General features: G+C 43.1%; 2 protein-coding genes across 3 annotated transcripts in view; both read right to left on the reverse strand.

Moving 5' to 3' along the window:
• Positions 1-12796, reverse strand: part of LOC146336475 (cytochrome P450 2W1-like) — a 43622-nt gene extending 30826 nt beyond the window's left edge. The window contains exon 1 of the mRNA XM_084818195.1: positions 12716-12796. The gene's annotated coding sequence lies outside the window, so the exon portion shown is untranslated. The remainder of the gene's footprint in view (positions 1-12715) is intronic.
• Positions 1-23069, reverse strand: part of LOC146336476 (uncharacterized) — a 196252-nt gene that overhangs the window by 1108 nt on the left and 172075 nt on the right. The window contains exons 9-10 of one of the 2 annotated variants that reach the window (XM_084818193.1): positions 18761-18842; positions 17148-17292 (exon numbers count right to left, since the gene is read on the reverse strand). In XM_084818193.1, coding sequence (XP_084674319.1) covers positions 17148-17292; positions 18761-18842 — 227 coding nt within the window. Of the gene's footprint in view, positions 1-15048; positions 17293-18760; positions 18843-23069 lie in introns of those variants that run through there. The other variant, XM_084818192.1, reaches the window with a different exon arrangement.

Raw genomic sequence — 23069 nt, forward strand, 5'->3', positions numbered from 1 at the left:
TTTGCTAGAGACTAGCCTTTCTACAAATGCAGATTCCAGGAAGCTCTCAGACTGCCTCAGGCCCTAAACAACTAATCTGCGATCTCTAATCAGAGAAGACAAACCAGAGAATAGTGAAGTTGCTGACAGTTTGGGTGTGAACCTCAAGGCCAAACTTGCTTTGCAGTGATGCCCCTACCTTAGGGTGGTTCCCTCCATCGTTGGCTTCCAAGAGTGGCTATCCTGGCAGAGTGTCTGAGCCCTGCCCCTCACTTTTCCTGCTTTGCTTTGTGACACGCCCTCGCATGTCTCAAGTCACGCCCCTCTTCCTCCTCGGCAACTTGAGTTGTCATGGTGGAGGGAGGGGGCAGGGACTCAGCCTGGGTCATCTGTTTGTCAAGGCCTTCGGAGGAATTTCTCCCAGAGTTTTGGGGCTCTAGGGAAGGTCCCTCCCCTGGGCTATGATCTAGCTGTTCCAACTCTGATTCAGAATTGGAGCTGTCAGACATCTCAAGGGGCTTAGACTCATCCCTGACATCAACAGAATTTTGCTCACTGAAGTGAATGGTAATAACATATCGACTTAACACATCGCACCTTCATCAGAACCTTGTTGTGTTGGTGCTTGTTATCTTCTTAATGTTAACATGCAGATTGCAAGGACCATTCTTTAATGGAGCACATACATGGAAGGATCCCTTCAGAGATAGCAGGTGTCAGCCTATTTGAGGTGCCATATAAGGTTGTGTGTTGAGCTTCAAATAGGCTAATGCCTGCCATTTATGACGGGCTCCTTCCTTTCAGGATTAGCTGTTGGTGGGTCTGGTGTTGAATCACTGAAGCTGGCAGAGTAACAGGCAAAACAACCCCCTCCAGGCTGCACCCTCAGACAGCCATTAGTTGTCCCTGGCTTGGACTAGCTATAAATCCTTCCACATCAGGCCAGGTCTTTGGCCCCAAGAGTCTAGTGGAAGTCTTGCTTAGTGTCAGTTGAGCCATAGGCAGCAGTCAAGGATGAGTGCTGAAAAGATAACATGGGTCAGGTAAAGAAGTGGTGGGCTTCACCCTATCAAGTAGTTTGTCCATATCCTCAGGCAACAGCAGCTGAAATCCATCAAATCCACAGACTAGATGGTGCAATGAACACATCTGTGGCTGAACTATCAGTATCAAAACAGTAGTGTCTAAATTGAGGCAGATGTGAGCAATATTATCTTCATCATGCTTAGCAAAGAGATCACAGCAGGCACTGAGAACACAATGGTGGCGGTGAAGTATTGTTTTTCTCTCCATCTTCAGCACCACGGAGTAGGTTTAATGACCTCTTACTAGTGTTTGGTCAAATCCACATGTTCCAGCCATCTCTCTAACTGCTTCACTGCCCCCAGCTCCCTGGGAAACCAAGGAATGAAATGGGTTCTGCTTAGTGGGTGAGGGCTTGTTGTTGTTGTTGTTCAGTTGTTCAGTCGTGTCCAACTCTTTGTGACCCCATGGACCATAGCACGCCAGGCCTTCCTGTCCTGCGCTCTCTCCCAGAGCGTGCTCAAGTTCATATTCATTGCATCTGTGATGCTATCTAGCCATCTCATCCTCTGCCGTCCCCTTCTCCTTTTGCCTTCAGTCTTTCCCAGCATCAGGGTCTTTTCCAGGGAGTTTTCTCTTCGCATTAGGTGGCCAAAATATTGGAGCTTCAGCTTCAGTATCTTTCCTTCCAATGAGCAGTCAGGGTTGATTTCCTTTAGGATGGACTGATTTGACCTCCTTGCAGTCCAGGGGACTCGTAAGAGTCTTCTCCAGCACCACAGTTCGAAAGCATCAATTCTTCGGCGCTCAGCCTTCCTTATAGTCCAGCTCTCACAGCCATACATTACTACTGGGAAAACCATCGCTTTGATTAGACGGACCTTTGTCGGCAAGGTGATGTCTCTGCTTCTTACTATGCTGTCTAGGTTGGCCATAGCTTTCCTCCCAAGGAGCAAGCGTCTTTTAATTTCATGGCTACAGTCACCGTCTGCGGTGATCTTGGAGCCCAAGAAAGTAAAATCTGTCACTGCTTCCATTTCTTCCCCTTCTATATGCCAGGAAGTGATAGGGCCAGATGACATGATCTTCGTTTTTTTAATGTTGAGTTTCAAACCAGCTTTTGCACTCTCCTCTTTCACCCTCAACAAGAGGCTCTTGAGATCCTCTTCGCTTTCTGCCATTAGGGTGGTATCGTCTGCATATTGGAGGTTGTTGATAATTCTCCCGGCAATCTTAATTCCGACCTCTGATTCATCCAACCCGGCATTTCTCATGATGTACTCTGCATATAAGTTAAATAAGCAGGGTGACAATATGCAGCCTTGTCGTACTCCTTTCCCAATTTTGAACCAATCGGTTGTTCCATCTCTGGTTCTTACTGTTGCTTCTTGACCCTCGTACAGGTTTCTCAGGAGACAGGTCAGGTGGTCTGGTACTCCCATCACTTTACGAATTTGCCACAGTTTGTTGTGATCCACACAATCAAAGGCTTTAGCGTAGTCAACGAAGCAGAAATAGACGTTTTTCTGGAATTCTCTTGCTTTCTCCATGATGCAGCGAATGTTGGCGATTTGATCTCTAGTTCCTCTGCCTCTTCGAAACCCAGCTTGTACTTCCGGTAGTTCTCGGTTCGCATACTGCTGAAGCCTAGCTTGTAGGATTTTGAGCATCACCTTGCTGGCATGTGAAATGAGCGCAATTGTGCGGTAGTTTGAACACTCTTTGGCGTTGCCCTTCTTTGGAATTGGAATGTAAACTGACCTTTTCCAGTCTTGTGGCCACGGTTGAGTGTTCCAGATTTGTTGGCATATTGAATGCAGCTCTTTAACAGCATCATCTTTTAGGATTTTAAATAGCTCAGCTGGAATACTGTCATCTCCGCTAGCTTTGTTGTTACTAATGCTTCCTAAGGCCCACTTGACTTCACTCTCTAGGATGTCCGGCTCAAGTTCAGTGACCGCACTATCATGGCTATCAGGGACATTCAGATCTTTCCTGTATAGTTCTTCTGTGTATTCTTGCCACCTCTTCTTAATCTCATCTGCTTCTGTTAGGTCCCTGCCTTCTTTGTCCTTTATCATGCCCGTCTTTGCACAAAACGTTCCCTTGAGATCTCCAATTTTCTTGAAGAGATCTCTAGTCTTTCCCATTCTGTTGTTTTCCTCGATTTCTTTGCATTGTTCATTTAAGAAGGCCTTCTTGTCTCTCCTTGCTATTCTCTGGAACTCTGCATTCAGTTGGGTATATCTTCCCCTTTCTCCCTTGCTTTTCGCTTCCCTTCTTTCCTCAGCTACTTGTAAAGCCTCATCAGACAGCCACTTGGCTTTCTTGCATTTCTTTTTCTTTGGGACGGATTTCGTTGCTGCCTCCTGAACAATGTTACAGACCTCCGTCCATAGTTCCTCAGGCACTCTGTCTATCAGGTCTAATCCCTGAAATCTATTCCTCACCTCCACTGTATATGCATCAGGGATATGATTTAGGTATATAGGGTGAGGGCATTTGGGAATAATTGGGTCAGCCACCTGGCTTATCTCCAAGTCTCACAGAGCTACCAGAGCTCAGCTGGAGCATCAGCCATGCCAACTGTAAACTCTGAGGGCTTTCAGAATCCACTAGTGTCTGGAAGTGGACCACCATAATGGGTCTTCCAGTGCCATCCCTAGCAGCTTCCAGCACAGTTGGCTAACTATGCGTCAGCCTAGGGCCTGCTGCATCCCATTCCCTTCAAGCACAGAGCTATCACCCATGCCAGTGAATTACTCATTTCTGCCTGATCCTTTCAACCTTGAACCAAAGGCTCCTGCAGCTCTCTGGCAACTCTGCCCTTCAGTCCTTAAGCTTCGCAAATTTTGCTGTCCTTGGGGTTCCAAAGGCCCTGTTAACACTTCCATTGTGTTGTTATTCAGTATGCACATACTCTTTGCTTTGGCTCCTATATGTTAAGAAAGAAAATCTAAGAAAAGTTCATATTTTCCATCCAGTTTGGTCAAATAATTGAACTCTTGATCTCTGTTGTTATTGTTGTTGTTGCTTTGTTCAGGGACAGCTGAAATAATATTGAAATGGCTTTAGAAAGCAAAGAGACTGATTTTTAAAGAAAACCCACCACAGTGAACATTTTCTATAGCTCAGCCAGTTTCTGGAAACAATAGCTAAAATTACAGCTGTTTTCATGCCATATAGAAGGTTTGTACCGCAGCATTTTTAATAAAAAAAATTGAGCCACTATTAATATAATGCAGAATACAAATTTATTTCAAATTATTACACAGATGGTCATTTTTAGCCTCAGGTTTTATTTAAATACCACAATGACTTGAAACCTAAACAGCTCTCCAGGCTGCTTTAAAACCAAAGCCAACTTCTGCCTTTAATGCCTGAGGATTATTCCATAACCTTGATTTAAAAAAATCTTCCAGTTCTCACATGCAAATTCACTTAGATAACTTTTTCCACATATTAATTAGGCTTAGCTTTAATTTGTTCAGGAAATTCTGGTACAGGAAGGAAGGGAAGGAGACAGGATACATTTTCAATTCAGTCATCCACTTGTCAAATTTTCTCCATTGTTATAAAACAAAAAGCACATTGCAAGCGATAAAACCGTAAGATAGACACACAGATTTTTCCTCCTTTTGTGTGTAGACTCCCCCGACCCATTAACAGCCAGAAAACCAACAAGGAAGGCATTTGATCAAGATTCTGGGAAAATAATAGCACATAACTTGTGCATATGTAAAGCTCCCAATTCCTTAACATGGCTGAGGGATTATGAGAAGGCTGTGGGGGACTATGCTCTCACTTTCCAGCTCTTTCTCTTGGGTGTACAAATTCCCCCCAACCCTCTCTAATCATTAACAATGTTAACCAAGATTTACTTTAACCAGGATTTGTAACTGGTTTCAAAGTCCTGGTTAAGAGCGCCTTGTTTGTGTTAGCCATGGGTAACTGTGGTGCTGATAGAAAACTTAACCATGGTTAAGGTAGGTGGAGGAAATTCACATGCAAGTGAAGAAGCACGGGAGGGTAAGGATTTCTTTCCCAGACATATTCATCTGATGTCAACTCTGTTGTGTTGGACTTCTAGCAGTATATGAGATCTTTTCAGTGTATCAGGGATGAGCTGTAGGCAACTGTCACAGTAGAGCCAGCAGTTGTGCCAGGGGAGCTGAGGAACAAATCGAAAGACACCAGAGCCAGGAAGACTATTGCCACCCAGATAACAACCCAACCCAAACAGTTGCCCTTTGACAGTTGTTGCTGTCTATAATGCCCCAATAGCCAACCCATAAGCTGGGTACATTTTGTTGCCCTGGAAAATGCTTCATGCTGCAAACCTGGTGGCTGACTGTTCCCAGATCTATCTGTGATAGCTCAAACAGCCTTTTCTCTGCTGGTTTCATATGCCCACTTTCTAATCAGTTTGCTCTTTTGTTATAATTATGTTTATTGTATTGTGTTTTATTACTGCAAGCTACCTTGAGGCCATTTTACAGTGAAAGAAGCAACAGAATTTTTATAATTTATTTACCTGAAGTACTTAATGCTGCTTTTCAAGACAATTAGCTTCGTATACAAATTAAGCTAATTGTGTATATGTATACAATTATACATTACGTATACATGATGTATAAAAGCATATATATCATGCTTCCAAGTGATTTACAGTACAATCCTCTTGCAGTGCTTCCAGTCCAGGCTCCCAATGGCCTTTCTTTTACCCAACCACCTCTGCCTTTCCATTCTGCTGTGCTTAACCACCAAAGTTGTTTCCAGCCTTCCTCCACCTTGGCTCCACCTCCTTCCTTGGATGCCTAATTCTGTGAAGCTTTTTCTAACGATGGAAAGATCTCGGAATTTGAACAGCATTTCCTTTCAGGTACTCATTTATTATGTATTCAAAGCATTTATACCCTGCTCTTCAGCAGGAAAGGCTCTTAGAGCAGCTTACAGATCAATTAAAAAAAAAAAAGATGGTCTCTGCCCTTAGGCTTACAATCTAATGTAATGGTGCCCATGTAATGGCTTAGAAACGTCTTTTTGTGCCCCTCACATCTATATGACAGTCAGTAATTCAGCAGGTCATGGAGCTGGATTTAAACACAACAGAAGTGTTTCTTCTAGCAGTTGGCAGCTGGAGGAAAGGGGGAATCTCAGCAGGAGCCGTTTCCAGGCACAACCGCTGCTTCTTCTTCGTAGAAGAAAATAAATGCCCAAAAGCCCATTCCTGATCTCCTAGCCAAGCTTAAGGACTGGGAGCATTATGTCTATATAGGATCCATAACAGCAAGGGCTACAAGTGGATAATTCGGTGCAAGCAAAGTGATGATTGTGAGGCTGTTTCATTTGAAACACACATGCATAGCAAATATTTCTATGGACAGTACAAGAATGAACTTTAAACTGATGTTATGCAACCCAGGACAGTTTCTCGATGATAAATTAGGAACAGTAGGTGAACTATAGGCAACGATGTATTGGCTATTTTCTATAACATCCTTTGAACATATTTTTTAGGGGTTTTTTTTTACAGTCAGTAAAATGCTCATAACAGATCATGTTATATTGCCAATATGGGAAAAGTATCTTTGAGTCTCTTCAACAGAGACTCTTGGAATGTAATTCATGGAATGAAGAGTAATTAGTGATGTGACCCTTACATAGTCTGCACAGGTGTTAAAGCTCACTTTTCCTACAGTGACCTGGTTCACATGTCATGGTAAGCCACCGTGGTTTAAGTCACCTGCGGGGCTCCGCCATGTATGCCAACTGCCATTTTGAATATGCAAGCTGTGACGGGTGGGGGGGGTGCTTGTCGTGTCATATGAACTCAGGTGTCATGGGTTATTTCAGGGTTACACAACCCTTGAATAATGTTTAACCTTCAAATAACTCACAACACCCAGGTTCGCACAACACAGCCAGTGTGGTGTGGTGGTTAGTGTTGGATGGGAGCTGGGAGATCCGGGTTCTAGTCCCTACTCTGCCATGGAAGCTCACTGGGTGACTTTGGGCCAGTCACAGACTCTCAGCCCAACCTACCTCACAAGGTTGTTGTTGTGAGGATAAAATGGAGAGGAGGATTATGTATGCTGCCTTGGGTTCCTTAAAGACGAAAAAAGGCAGGATATAAATGTAATAAGTAAAATAATAAACTTTGGTTCATATTCAAAATGGTGGCTGGGTGAACTACCATAGCACATTCTGAGACATGCAAACTGGCTCAGTATCTTGCACAGCACAAAACTGGGTAGCAGCTTAAATTTGGCTCTTAAAGGGTGATTAAAGAAGATAGCCAAGCAGTGTTTCCTGATCCTCTTCAGATCATAGGCCCAGTTTAAATTAGATAAACATCTCTGCTCTTGTAGCAGGAAGGCCATATCTCTGCTTTTAGAAGTCATGGTAGCCAAGAGTCTTGCCCATAAGCATGGCATGGGGGGGGGGCAGGACGAGGGAAGGATTGCATTCCTTGCAGCCATTCCAATCCTCAGGCACATGGCTGATGCCATACATGGCATCTTAGCTGCCTCTAAGAAAGGCAGTCTCCACTGGAAAGGAGTTGCATCCCCTTCTTGAAAGACTGGACCATTTTTTCCAGGGAAAAGCACCAAACAATCAAGGCTCCAATGGGAGTTTCATTGTGTAGAAAATACCTTTTCTACAATGGCTTTTGCTTGTGGTAGAGACACAAGAAGCCATTTACATAGCTATACTCTCCACATGATTGAGGGTTTTAGCTTAGAATACCCACCCACACTGCTTTTGTTTTTCTTCGCTTGCAGCCTGCAGACAGAAATAGACTGAAACAACTGGTAGCAACTAGAGACATAAAATTTCCAGAAATTTTGAAGCCATGGAAAAAAAGCAGTTTTTCCCCTTGTTGTTGTTGTTTTTTTTAAGAGAAGAAATTTTTGGGAAAATTGAAAAATAAACAACACTTGCTTTTTAAGCACTCTTTAGATCTGTAAAGTCACTTTGTTGCTTTAGGACAGCCTTCCCCAACCTGGTACCCTCCAGATATTTTGGACTTCAGCTCCTATCAGCCTCAGGCAGGATGGCTAATGATCAGGAATGCTGGGCACTGTAGTCCAAAACATCTGTAGGGCACCAGGTTGAGGAAGGCCACTTTAAGAACATAAAACGGCCTTTATGTTCCTAAGGTTATATTATGTATAACATGGTTTGCTCATAAAATTGTCACTGTATTTGAAAACTTTAAAAAGTGAACTCAGTAAATTTGTAAGTACTGTCTGAATAAACTATACTTGTAATATACTGTAATATACCACACATAATTAATTTTATGAGCAAACCAAGAACAAAACCCAAACTGTAAAGAATTACACTTTCTTCCATATTCTGATATGGAGATTCTATTCACATGTTGGGAAACTAAGCATGACCTGGAACATCCCAGAATGTCTATCAGAAAATGATACCCTGGATCAATAATTTGAATAAGAAATGGAAGAAATTACTATGCCAAGAATCTTACAGAGAGGATAAAAAAACCTTTTCCTTTTCCCCCATGGCTTCATTATTTACAGACATTTTACATCTCTAGTCATTCTATAAAAGTGTTCTTATTACATACAGTCAGGGCCAGAAATACTGGAACAAGGATAACTGTTTTGGCAGTTGGCCTCTGTACACCACCACATTGAAGTTGAAAGGAAACACACCCAGATGGGAGAAAAGTCAGGACTTTCAGCTGTAATTCAAGGGGTTTGGCAAAAGTGGGGCATGAACCATTCAGGAAGTACAGCCAGTGGCATACCCCCCCCCCAATCGTTGGTGGCTCATAAGTAATGGAACAAACCAACATCATTTCAAACTGAAGGATCGCCTTTAATACCTGGATGAAAATCCTTTGCAGTCAATGACTGCCTGAAGTCTGGAACCCATGGACATGACCAAATGCTGAGTTTCCTCCCTCAAGATGTTTTGCCAGGCCTTTACTGCAGCTGCCTTCAGCTGCTGCTTGTTTGTGGGTCTTTCTGCCTTCAGTCTTGACTTCAGTAAGTGAAAAGCATGCTCTGTTGGGTTGAGGTCAGGTGACAGACTTGGCCATTGAAGAACATCCCACTTCTTTGCCTTCAGAAACTCTTGGGTAGCTTTTGCTGTATGTTTTGGGTCATTACCCATCTGCAATATGAAGCAGCGTCCTATCAGTTTGGCAGCATTCGGCTGAATCTGAGCAGAAAGTATAGCCCTATACACTTCAGGATTCATCCTGCTGCTTTTATCAGCAGTCAGGTCATCAATAAACACCAGTAACCCAGTTCCATGGCAGCCATACATGCCCATGCCATAACACTGCCTCCACCATGTTTGACAGATGATGTGGTATCCTTTGGATCATGAGCTGTTCCTTTCCTTCTCCATACTTTTATCTTCCCATCATTCTGGTACAAGTTATTCTTGGTTTCATCGGTCCAAAGAATCTTATTCCAGAACTGGGCAGGCTTTTTTAGGTGTTTGCTGGCAAAGGCTAATCTGGCCTGTCTGTTCTTGAGCATTACCAGTGGTTTGCACCTCGTTGTGAAGCCTCTGTATTTACATTCATAAAGCTGTCTCTTGACTGTAGATGTTGACAATGACATGCCTACCTACGCAAGAACGTTCTTGACCTGGCTAGATGTTGCAAAAGGGTTCCTCTTCACCATGAGCAGAATTCTGCAGTCATCCACTTTAGTTGTCTTCCGTGGTCTGCCAGGCCTTTTGCTGTTGCTGAGCTTGCCAGTTAATTCCTCCTTTTTCAGGATGTTCCAAACTGTTGTCTTGGCCACCCCCACTGTTTTTGCTATCTCTCTGATGGGTTTTCTTTGTTTCCTCAGCCTAATGATGGCCTCCTTCACTCGCATGGACACCTCTTTGGACCTCATGTTGGGAGTTCCAGTGAACAGCTACCAAATGCAAATGTAACACTCAGAACCACCTCCAGGCCTTTTATCTGCTTGACTGGTCATGGGGTACCCAGGAAACAGGCCACACCTGGCCACGCAGCTGCTTATCAGCCATTTGTTCCATTACTTATGAGCCGCCAACGATGGGTGTGTGTGTGTGTATGCCACTGGCTGTACTTCCTGAATGGTTAGTGCCCCACTTTTGTCACACCCCTTGAATTACAGCTGGAAGTCCTGACTTCGCTCCCATCTGGGTGTGTTTCTTTTCAACTTCAATGTGGTGGTGTACAGAGGCCAACTGCCAAAACAGTTATCCTTGTTCCAATATTTCTGGCCCTGACTGTAGTTTTTAAAAATAATTTTGTGGGGAGTAGAGGCTGGGTAACAATATATAAATACTTTGTCTTAAATGCTAAAAGAAAATATTTCATAATCCAAAGCTCTTCCAATTTTTCCAGGAAAAAGCAAAAACGGTCCTGGGGAAAAAACTGAAAAAAACTGTTTTTTTCGGCCTTCACATCTCTAGTCTTGCAACTGTCCACAGCCCCAGACAGCAAATGTGCAGCTGCAACTTACTCAGCTTAAAGCTGAAGCGCTGCAGGGAATGAGTATTAAGCCTCAGAGCATTCCCCACCCCCCTTGATAACAGAGCTGCTGCCTATAGCTGCTATTCTTTGGATGGCTTTAAAAGGGGATTAGATAAATACCTGGAAGAGAAGGCTATCAATGGCTACTAGTCCTAATGGCTATGTGCTACCTCCAGTACCAAAGGTAGTAAGCTTATGTACACCAGTTGCTGGGGAACATGGGCAAGAGGGTGCTGTTGCACTCATGTCCTGCTTGTGTGTTCCTGCGGGCAGCTGGTTGGCTACAGTGTGAACAGAATGCTGGACTAGATGCACCCTTGGTCTGATCCAGTGGGGCTCTTCTGTTATGTTTGGTTGCCAGGATCTCTGGGCACGGCATGAGGGTGACACCTTGCCTACTGTGGAGTGTTACCTGAGGCACAGATGGGAATTGCAGTGTGTAACATAGGCCCCTGGGATTGGCAGGCAGTATGAAGCCTCTGGATTGGGCAGGCCTCGTATACATACTTGGAACCTAGCTTTCTGCTGTTGCCAGGTTAACAGAGCAGGAGCTCCTGCTAGCTGTCTTCATGCTCAAGTTTTCAGCCCCTACCTCAAGTGGCTGAACTCCGGGACCCTGGCTGTAGCACACAGCATGGCTCCAGCCCTTGGTGGTGATCTGCATAATATTACACATACGGGTGGCCGACTGGATGAGAGAATTATCATTGAGTTATGCACATTATTTCAATGCAGCAATTAATCAAATTCTTGACAACTTAAAAAGAAAGCACAAGCCCCGAGAAAAATTAACGAAGTTTTTAAAAAATCTACTCAGTACAAACATTTCAAAAAATTATAGAGCTGGCATTCAAAAGATATCTCAGCCTCATAGGACGTTAGCAGAATGTGGGGGGTCTGTGTTCTTGCAGTAAGAAGAGTTTGTTTAATTTTCTTGTTGTTTCAGAATTATTCTGTTACGTTTATAAAATATTAAGCAAGACTGACAAAGTGCAAGATCAAACTAGTTTCACCCTTTCTTTACCGTTAAGCCAATGGCAGCAGGCCAGATTTTTCTGACGTGCCGGGTAAATAATACATATACAACATCTTTCCCACGTTAAGATGATCTATTTCCCCAGTAATTTGATAAAATGATAATTACAAGTAAAAAATGAGAACAGTCACTATGGAACTCTGGAGTTTTGCAATGTGCAGCAAAGACCATCCAAACCAAAGGGAAGGCTGCTACACTGACAACATTTGTAGCAATTACTGCCATCACCAGAGGCGGATTGCCAGCGCTGAACAATCTTCGTCATTTTTTTAAAAATCTGCATGAAAGCCCTGACTTCGCATTCTCCTAGGATATGAATTCCTCCAGGCAAACATACACAATGCAAATTAACTTGACTGGAAGACAATAGAAGCTTGCAAATGAAGATTTAATTTCTCTGTCTGCACAAATTGTTACACTTTGCCTTGGATTTTAGCTTAATTATTAATACAACTGGCTGATTTGAAAGGGACACACAACTCAATTGAATCCCATCTGTGATCCAGGCCGGACCACAACTTTAATCAAATAACAGAGTGATTTAAATGTGCAAGCAAACAGAAGAGGCAACTGAAGAGTTCGATCTCGCTACATGGACAAGATTGATTCCAGGGTTTTAGAAATAGTAGTGCCCTGTGTTGTTTCCAAACCAGATTAGTAAGGAAATGGTCTTATCAATGCTGAAGAATACTCATAACTCTTGAAAGTCTTCCCAGAGCAGAGTATCATAATCAGTTGGGTTGCTGGGAGGGGTTTCTGGATCTGTCACGGGTACATTTCTTATTCTAATGGAAAATTCTGTATGTTGTAAAATTCGTTGCTTCTGCACCAAATAAACTTCTGACTTTTAAGAGTAGTGCAAGAATTTGACAGATGTGGGTGTCATACAGACCTGCTTTTTTTTTCTAATAAAGAGCTGCACTGTATGAGGCAGGTAGAACACATGCTCTTTGTGTATACTTTGATTTTCTCCTTTAAGCAATTGGAGCAGAAGACCCCCCCAAAGAAGGGGAAACGAGAGCTTTTCTACACAAGGCATTTATTGTGTGCTTGTCACTCCTTACTCACAGTTGTTTACGGGGTCTTTAAACAACATTGTGACCCTCCAGTTTTGCTTCTGTTTTAAAAGAACACTTTCATAGGGTTTTTTTAGAGCGGGGAAAATGGACGTTTTTTCTTACTTGTGTAATTGCGTTATTCCACTATAGTGCAGCACCACCTAGAGGTTATGTAGCATGAAAGGAAAGGCTCTTTAGTGTAGAGCTTGGATCTCAATTCTGCAACGAATCTGCAAATAGATACAGTGGATTAACAGCAACATATAGAAAAGCAGTGAGAAGTAGTACAGGAGATGCCTGTGCTAGGTTTTGCTGTCTACCACTGCTTTACTTTAGCTCTCTCCCTCTTTAACCCATATCTTGGCTTGTGCTAGTATATTAAATTCCATTACAGTTACTATGTTAGCGTAGCACATATTGCATCACTTAAGGATTTGGCTTCCCAGATGAAGTTGTCTTAAAGGGAATGCAATATGTTAGCAGCTTTCAGAATTACTAATATCTTCCATGCTTTTTCCAAGACTTCTAGCAAATCAAGCTGGTGATGGGTTGTCAAAAACCCAGACAAGTGCTACAATTTAAATAACAGTGAAATGTTTTGAGAATCTGGTAATTGGAGTTGGACAACAGTTCAATTAACACCTCCAACATTTGAGTAATTAGCATACTTGTCATTCGAGCCCTCAGGGTCATCCTCCCTGGGAAGACCCTGGCATCTGTTGTGTAGTTGCAGTGGCACGGAATGCCTCCTGATTCTCCTGGTCCTGTGTGTCACGTTCTTCCATTCCCCTTCCTCTTCCCTTTTGCTTTCTTCCTCTTCCTTGGAAGCCTCTCTCTTCTGTTGATGTTTCAGGAGGGCCTCCTGCCTCTCATCTAAAACTAAACATGACACACACCCTGCTGATCACTGGGACAACTCCCTCCCTTTCCATAGTGCTAGGAATTCCAGATGATACTTCCATTTCAATTGACTCCCCTGCAACCTCTCCCACTAAACTCCCATACAAAACTTCTGTTGGCTCACTCAAGTTGCCCACTCTCAGGAGACAGAGAGCTTTGAGACAGGGCTGACCTGCTCTGATTAGCTCCAGCTGTGATCTGTGGAAGGAGAAGCCACTACCAGTCTTGGTCTGTGTCAGTGGATTTGTGGGGATGCCATGGAGGACTACCATGGCTGTTCAGTGTTCCTGGGGTTCCAGTTGGAGCCCACAAGGCCATGCACACAAGACCTCAGAAGTATTGCTGAAACGCTGACATCCTCCTCTTCAGAGCTGGCTGGATTGTGAGGTCCCTTCAGCCTATTCCTGCTGGCCTTCTTATAGCCACTATAAGATGCTGGGTTCACCTTTGGAGAGAGGAGGATGTCCTAAGAGGGTGCTTCCCCCCAGGTTGGGGCTTCTCTTCCATTTGATGTAGGCAAAACAGGCCACTGGCGCCTTCTCCATGACTGCCTGTTTAGTACAGTTGCAAAGCGAAGTTTAAAATCAGCAAACGCATTCTGTTGGCAGACCTACGCTTCCTGTTCCAAGCAGTACCTATGTGGAGGAGCTACAAGACCTACGCATCCTCTCTTTGACCTTGATGGGGCTGGTGAGAATGGGGAGATGATTTGTCCACAGGCCTATCCAGCTATGTGTTCTCCTAGCAGACGTTTCTTCTGGGTAAAGATCACCCTCCTGAGAGATCTGCCTGGGAATAGCAGAGGGACTTGGTCAGCTGGGGAGAGGGTTGGTTGTATCTAAAGTGTGGGGGAAACACCTATTGAATACCAGGCCTGAAGGGAGAGGACCTAGAAATGCTCATTGTGGGAAAAGCTTTCAATGCAAATGCATGGGATTGCATGGAAGAACACACAGAAGGAGGATCCTTGTAAATCCTTGCAATTTCTTGAATGTGGGAAGATCCTCAAGCAGAGCACAATCCTTCATTTTAAAAGTTTCAGTCCGAGGAGACAGCATTGAAATAATTAGAGTTCACTTGACCAATCAAATCTTATCAACCAACAGAGAATTCACAGAAGGGACCAACTGTATCAATGCTCAAAATGTGGAGGAGCATCCATCGGTGTGGCTGAGTGTGGGCAATGAACATCAGCTGGATCTACTCACCTGAGCAGTTATGATTAGGCTCCCACCTGCTCCCCTGTCAGTGTTGCCTCCCAGTTACTGTGCAAAACCAAAATGCCCCAAGGATAGATCTGTGAGTGCACTGCCTGATCAAGTCTGTGTGACTCCTCCATATTCAAGCCTAATATTACCGTTTTTAAAAACTTTTTTTGTTATGATTGTTTTTAATATTCTTGTTTTTATTATTGTAAGGTTTTATTGTTTTAAACTGTTGTATACCACCTTGATGGCTTTTTAGCACATAAGGCTGTGTATTAATCTGGAAGCCTGATCTATTCAGGGCCCAGACAAATAGATTCTTTGGATTACCAAGATGAAACTAGACCACTTGTGGAAAGAATGACAGTTTATTGATAGAAAATGGATGCAGAACAAAAATACAAAGAAAGCTCACACATCTCTTCAGCCAATGAAGCTGGCAATTTTCTCATAGCTGCTGGGGCCCCCAATCAACAGCATATTAGAGATTGTTCCTATGATCCGAGGTTCTCCAGGCTGGATGTGCATGTTTCCCCCTTGGAGCGAGGCCAAATTGGTTAGGCCGCAGCTCAGTCTTTTATACTGTTTTCTAATGTTTCAGAATGTGTAGAAAGCATCGCAGGCAGGGCAATTATTTACTTCTCCCTATGACTAAGGGATCGCAACATTCCAACATGGGGGGGGGGGGCTCTCTGTCTCTTCAAAGAGGAAGAAAAGTAAAGCGAACAAGAGGAAATTAGGCAGCTGCATAACTACTGACATGAGAATTATACCTTTGTCAGTGTCAGAAAGCTAGCAATTGCTAACACGTGGATTGGTGCTTGTGTGATACAAATCTCTCTCTATGAGAAGCCTACAAATGCTCGCCTACTCTAAGAAACAGGAAAACTGCCCTAAACAGGCCTGTATACATTTAATAAACAGCATATAGGACACTGTGTCAGTTCAACACCTGACGTCACATCTTGCCATTTGTCAAACTCACTTCAGGCAGTATATAAATGTTAGTAGTAACTAAAATAAGTAGTTGGTTTGTTTCCATCTTGAAATCTGCATTGAGATTTTAGTTTTCTTCTCCCCGTTCCGTTGGCTTTGTGCTAGAATGATTACATTAAATGATGTGATACTAGTTATTTGCTTCTCTGTCTCATCTTTCAGTAGAAGACTGCTGAGGGTCAGGATTGGCTCTTTATCCCTGCCTGGCCTTGAAGTGTAGGACTGCCTGAATCCCATAGAGCTCCAGGCAGGCTGCTCTCTTTGGCTCCAGAAGGTTCATGCAACCACTTCCGTACTGGATCCTTGCCCCTCTTGGTTTGTAAAAATTGGCAGGGTGGGAACAGTTGGGTAGGCCAGGGAAGTGATCAATGCCTCTTTACAAGAGGGAGCAGTCCCAGGCCACCTGAAAGCAGTGGTGAGACCAATCCTGAAGAAAGCCACCCTGCACCCAGAAAATCTTAGTAATTTTAGGCCGGTGGTAAATGCTTCTTTCCTGGGCAAGGTCCTTGACAGTGTTTGCCATTTCTGCATGAATGTCTGCAGATGTGCACTCTCTCATGATAGGAACAGTCTACCAGACAATGCTACTGTATGAAAGATTTACCCAAATAGAAAACAATCATGAGGACAATGTGAAGGCCAGGGATGCTGCAAAATGGCAGCAAAATTGCCTTATATTGATCATAAACATGGAAAAGCCTATGTTTTTGTTACTTCATATCTGCACTATGTAGCTAATTGAAATAAAACAAACTTTAAAGGTAAACGAAGGGAGACTAAAAAAAACAACAGCTTCCAGATTTTTAGTTTATACAGACAATGACCTGGTTTTCATGTAACAACAAACCTGAGTACGGGTTGAGTAAGACTTTGTTGAATCGTGGATTGTTGCTGAATCCTGGGTTGTCGTTACGTGCAGACACTGCCCTATTGCTTAACTATGTGTTGTTAACCACGAACAACCCAGAGTTCACAACCCGACAACAAACCACAGGTTGAAAGATTTCAGCTGCCTCAGTGGAGGCTTCATGGTCTGGTTTAAACCCATTCTTGGGGGTGGGGGATTGCCATTAACAGATGCAAAACTCTTAATAACTTACATAGGAACAAGCTAAAAGAAAACAGTTCCTAAAAGAAGAGCAGTAAGATACAGGTATAAGTATTGTTCCTGCTTTTATTTTTAATACTGACCAATCAATTGTATTTTTCTAGTATTTTTCACCACCTTGCAACCTGAGAAGACACTTGCTTTAAAAACAAGAGGATGAAGATTAAAAACATCTTGACTAACACTGCTCTGGAAAGGGTCTGAATTTTACAGAAATGTTTAACAAGTAGGAATTATACTCAGCTCTGTTCCTGTAACATTATACAGATAAATGGATCAAAGAAGGGGCTTGACAGGCTGAGAAGATTTCATGACAACAACTGTAGAACTTTTCGGATGCGCTCACATTTCTCCAGAAGGTTAGGATCTTTTGCTTCAGAATTATCATATTCCTTCATGAGAGCTTCTGCTTTCTGTACAGTTACGCCTCGTGCACTGCCTTGGAGCCCTTCAAGGTACCGCAGCAAAATGGAAAAATATTTATCAGGGACCTTTAAGACAAAAACAAAGAGAAAATGAAGGGTCTTGAACAGCTAACAGTAATTTGATGGCTTTGGAATGAGACACCAGCAACATAGACAGACAGACGTTAAAGTAAACCATCTGTCCCATTGAATAAGTTTTCATTTTCCTTTTTTATTGAGTTTTTCATGGTGATTGTCTGTGAAATAGGTTTGATCCTAGATTTCAATTATTATGGCCTGTGTGGGGAGCCCCCACCACATGGAAGCATTTTTCAGCCCTTTCCACATGACCATTGTGATGTATGAAGTGGTCCGTGACACAATAATTTAAAGGGGAATTAGAAGTCCATTCTATATTTAACTGGAGAAAATAATTTGATCAATTTGCCCTTGTCTAAACAATAAGCTTATACGAGTACTCAAAAGCACAGAAATTTCTCTCTTCTCTCCTTATAAATTATGGCATGAGGCACTGTGGATTCAGTGGCAGATCTGGACCCAGGAAGACTTGGTTCAGTGCTTCTACTGGCCTTGTACCCCCCAAAATAGCATCTGATTGGCTCAGTTTGCTGTCACTCTCCCAGTGGGAAAAGTACTTCAAATTAAAATAGCATGTGATTGCAGCCTTTTCCCGGCCAGCATAGTACTTTGCTTGGGATGCACCGTTCTGGAGTTGTTTGGGGATCCTCTGGACTGCAAGGCCCCGGACTTTTACTGCTATTAACTGTGCCATGGGTGAAATACACCCCCCCCACACACAATGGAGATTTTTTTAAAACCACCACATCGGGCTGAAAATCTCCAAGGACAAAATCGCTTTCCTATGAACATTGAGAGTTAGGAGATTGTAGAGTTCACATTAAGCCAACCCTCTTTCTTCTCATATTGTTGGAATCAAGGGACAAAGCCGTAACACAGACCCCATGCATTTTCACTTCCAATTGTACCTATGATGCACCTTCCTTGCAGGTCAATGCAGCTGAACTATAAGAGCGTTTCCTTAATTAATTGCACTACTTCCCAATCAACCCAGTTACCAGTCAGCTATGGTGGTATCTAGGCCCATTTCTGAGTGGTATGGGTACCCTTACCATTGCTACAGGCACAAAATCTATTAACAAACCGTGGGTCCATTTCAGCTGAAAGAATTATGCTAGTAAAATAACTGGTTCTGTTTTGTAATGCACAACAAGACACAGACCTTTGCTCAGCCAGGTGAATGCTAGATGTATAAAATCCAGGACCTGAAGAGAAACATAGGAAACTGCTTTATACTGAGTCAAATTACTGGACCACCTAGCTCAGTATTATTGACACTGTCTGGCTGAGGCTGTCCAGGATCCCAGGGAGGAGTTTTTCCAGCCCTACCTGGAGACACTGGGGACTGAACCTGGGACCTTCTACATGAAAAGCAGGGGCTCTACCACTGAGCCATGTGGAAAGCATGTATTTCTTTGGCTGATGTTCAGAGGAAGAAGAAAACATCAGGACATACCGTGTCTTTATCATACATGTGTAGAAGAAGCCATGTTTGCCTTGTCTTTTGAAACTTCCATTCTTTGGGGCTTTCAGACCAGCTGCAGCAAAATAAGTAAATAAATATAATCAAACAAATTCAGCAACATAATATGAAAACAACCTTTTCTTCTAATGCAGCTTTCAAGGAGAGACTCAAACCTGCTAAAATACTAGCTTAATTCAAATAGTGGGACCAGAAAAAAAATATTGGGGAGGACACAGAAAAGGGTGATGTGATTTGTGTGTGTGTGTGTTGGGGGGTGAGTATCGTTCCTTCAAGTAACCACAGGGGTCCAGCAATGGAGGGAGCTACTTGGAGGGCATTCCCCTCACCCACCCTTCAAACAGAAAATGTTTTAAAACTTCAATTTCATTCTTATGTCAAATTCAAGGAGTCCCATTAATGACACAGTTTGATTGGTACTTTGTTTTTTCAACTGAATGTGATCATTTAGGTAGTGACCCATGTCAGGCAAATAGGGCTTGCCTCATAGAGATGCCGGGGTAGAGCAATTTCCTGATCTGCCACCAAATGGTAGTTGTCATATGGGAACTGGAAGTTAAGATTATGACTGCATATGCATGTAACTCTAAACCACAGCTTAGTGTTATGAGGACAAACTGCAGCAAGATTTGGGCTTGCATGACTACAAGGAAGAGTCTGGAAGCTTTTGCTTTAAACTAACTGAAGTTTGTTCGTTATTGATGTCTGAATCCTGGCACTGCAGTTAGTCTTAATAAAGGTTAGTGAAAGATTGTTCAGTCGTTCAGTTGTGTCCGACTCTTCGTGACCCCATGGACCATAGCACGCCAGGCCTTCCTGTCCTGCGCTCTCTCCCCGAGTGTGCTCAAGTTCATATTCATTGCATCGGTGATGCTATCTAGCCATCTCATCCTCTGCTGTCCCCTTCTCCTTTTGCCTTCAGTCTTTCCCAGCATCAGGGTCTTTTCCAGAGAGTTTTCTCTTCGCATTAGGTGGCCAAAATATTGGAGCTTCAGCTTCAGTATCTGTCCTTCCAATGAGCAGTCAGGCTTGATTTCCTTTAGGATGGACTGATCTGACCTCCTTGCAGTCCAGGGGACTCGTAAGAGTCTTCTCCAGCACCACAATTCGAAAGCGTCGATTCTTCGGGCGCTCAGCCTTCCTTATAGTCCAGCTCTCACAGCCATACGTTACTACTGGGAAAACCATAGCTTTGATTAGACGGACCTTTGTCGGCAAGGTGATGTCTCTGCTTCTTACTATGCTGTCTAGGTTTGCCATAGCTTTCCTCCCAAGGAGCAAGCGTCTTTTAATTTCATGGCTACAGTCACCGTCTGCGGTGATCTTGGAGCCCAAGAAAGTAAAATCTGTCACTGCTTCCATTTCTTCCCCTTCTATATGCCAAGAAGTGATGGGGCCAGATGCCATGATCTTCGTTTTTTTAACCTCAAACCATACATTATGAAGCTGGCTTGTTTTCATTAACCATAGTTAAGATTAACTACCATTTAGGATTCAGTTGTAATACTCAACTGTGGTTAATGCTAAATGGTGAGTAATCCAAGCAGATGCAAAGTTTCCAATCTCCTCATGGCTGCACTGGAGAAGAGGGGAGGTAGGAATGCGCAAGCTCAAGGCTTGTTGTAGCTTGTCCTTGTAATGCTAAACCATGGATTAGCTTTATGTGCAAACCAGGCCTGTGTGTCCCTCTAATAAGGTTGCCATTTTTTTATTTTAAAAGCTCTAGTATCTGGCTGGGTTAAGGGGGTGGAGTCTGGCAACTTTAAATTGACCCTTTGGTTTAGAGATTTAGACCTGGTTCAGATGTAACGATAAACCATGGTTTGTTGAGCTTAGCAAGGGTTTTTATGTCCTAATGAAACCCTGATGGTTAAACATGGTTTGGTTTTGGTCAACAAACTGGGATATGAAAACTGTGGTTCTCAGTTGTGTCCAAACTTGCATAGCATGCTTAAATTACCATTGGATCTGTGGTGTAACCTTCAAGTACAACTGAACCAAATAATCAAATTAAAAAAAATAATACAGCTCACATATGAAACAATCCACAAAATTTGCAAATTGTTTCCAAAATACCCCATTTCCAAACTTCAAATATACAAAAATAGTTCCTGGCTTTATATGTGTAAACATTATGGTGCTTACCAAGCAAACATTATAAATGAAGAATGTGGTTTAAAGGCTAATGCAGGTTGCTAGAAATGTAGAGACAGGAAAATGACTTTTCTTATATTGTTCAACCCTTATTTAAAAAAAAAAGCGCTTGTATTGAGTTTTTTGTCTACATTAGAGAAAAAACCCTGAAAGTTAATTCTTACAGTAAAATGGTAATTTGTAAGATATTGTATTAGAAATCTAAATGTCAATACACTAAAATAGTATCTTTGTGCATAGGAAAACAAACCCAATTTTGTAGAGGTATGAATGCAAAGCAGACCTACTGTATGATTCTTCACTGGACATAGTAATATTCAAGATTAAAAATCAATGGGAAAGGGAATTCTACAAGAGTGCTAATATAGTTCAAACACTGTCAAGTCTGATACATTGAAACAGACCACAAATTAAATCTGTTCTGCTCTGGCAAATAAATTGCTCAGTGAACTCAGTACAATCACAATTTTGGCCAGGAGGGTTTTATCGTGCACCATTCTCTAAATATAACAATATCAGCTTCCTTTTCTAAAGTCCCTACAGACATCAGAAAACTGGTTAACTGGGCTGTATTTCCATCCAGAGCAATTACAAAATCAATAAATATCTAACACAAATAACAATAAGAACAAAAAAGGGGAAGGAAGCAAACATATACTAGTGCACAGTTCTGGAGAATCCTGGCTTAGTGTTCGTAGCCTTGTGCACACAGCCTGACCGCTCCCACGTGGCTCCTCCTTTGAGCGGCTAAGCGCATCAGAAACTGAAAGCTTAGTGTTACATGCTCACTGGATTCCTGGCTTGTCTCTTCCTTCACAACCCAGGAGCGCAGACCAGGGTTTGTTCTTGGTTTGCGATTCCTGACTTGTTTGGGAGTGACAAACCAGGATCCCCACATCAGACATAACACAGAGCTTTCAGTTTTTAGTTAGTTTAGTCACTCCTGCTGGTGAAAAGAGCCAAGTGGGAGCAATCAGGCACTGTTCGGTGACAGCAAGCCAGAATTCTCTGGAACATGCAAACGTGATCAGAACACAAAGAAATAGCTTCAATGTACTACCCCCTCGAACAGAGGTGGGCAGCTATCAGACTTGCAGGATCAACTTTGTTTGATACCAGAAAACCCAGTGCCTGGAGTGGGAATGGACTGGATGAAGTCCAATAAACTGAGACTCAGTCCAGACAAGATGGAGGTACTCTTAGTGATGGCTCACATGTCTGCCCAGCTGAGCAGTGTTCAGCCTGTCATGGAGGGGGTTGCACTCTCCCTAATGGATAAGGCTTGTACTTGGAGGTACTCATGGACCCAGCATTGGCCCTGGAGGCAGAAGTGGCCTCAGTGGTGCAAAGCACCTTTTACCAGCTTAGGCTGATACACCAACTATCATCCTATCTGGACAGAGATAGCCTAACTACGGTCATCCACACTCTGGTGACCTCTTGTTGGATTACTGAAATGCATTATACATGGGGTTGCCTTTGAAAACAGTCCAGAAATTTCCACTGTTCCAAAATGGGAAACGAGATTGTTAACTGGAAGTTGTCGGTATTATCATATTACACCGGTGCTTTGTAATCTGCACTGGCTTCTAGACCATTGCTAGGCCCCATCCAAAGTGCTGGTATTAACTTTTGAAGTCCTAAATGGCTCAGGCCAGGTTACCCAAAGAACTGTCTCCTCCCATATATACTTGCCCGGACCCAAAGATCATCTTCAGAGGCTCTCCTCCAGGTGTCCCCACCAAGTGAGGGGTATTACCATCTTTCCATCACCTGCCTCCTCCAATTGTCAGTCACTCATTGTACAGCCTGTCCATGTTCATGGCATTATTGTGCAAACACTGTGCAAAGTCCATGTGTGGTGGGGTATTGGAATCAGACCAGCTGCCCCATTGGACATCTATACACTGAACATCATGTTTGAATATGGGCCTACATGGGAAGAGTCTAATGTCCATGGATGGGGGGAGGATATGAAAAATGTGCCCTCCACTGCATGGATCAGTCCTATGAGAGTTGAGTCCTACCCACACAAGAATCTAATTCAAGAGTGATGCCTGGGGGCTGGGAGGCTGGCATAATCCCAATCCCCCACCACATATGCTCCGTACAGAGTTAGAGCCCTGTC

Source organism: Heloderma suspectum, chromosome 12 (assembly GCF_057233095.1).
Source record: "Heloderma suspectum isolate Gila_16-S chromosome 12, 16-S_ref, whole genome shotgun sequence".
Taxonomy (NCBI): Eukaryota; Metazoa; Chordata; class Lepidosauria; order Squamata; family Helodermatidae; genus Heloderma; species Heloderma suspectum.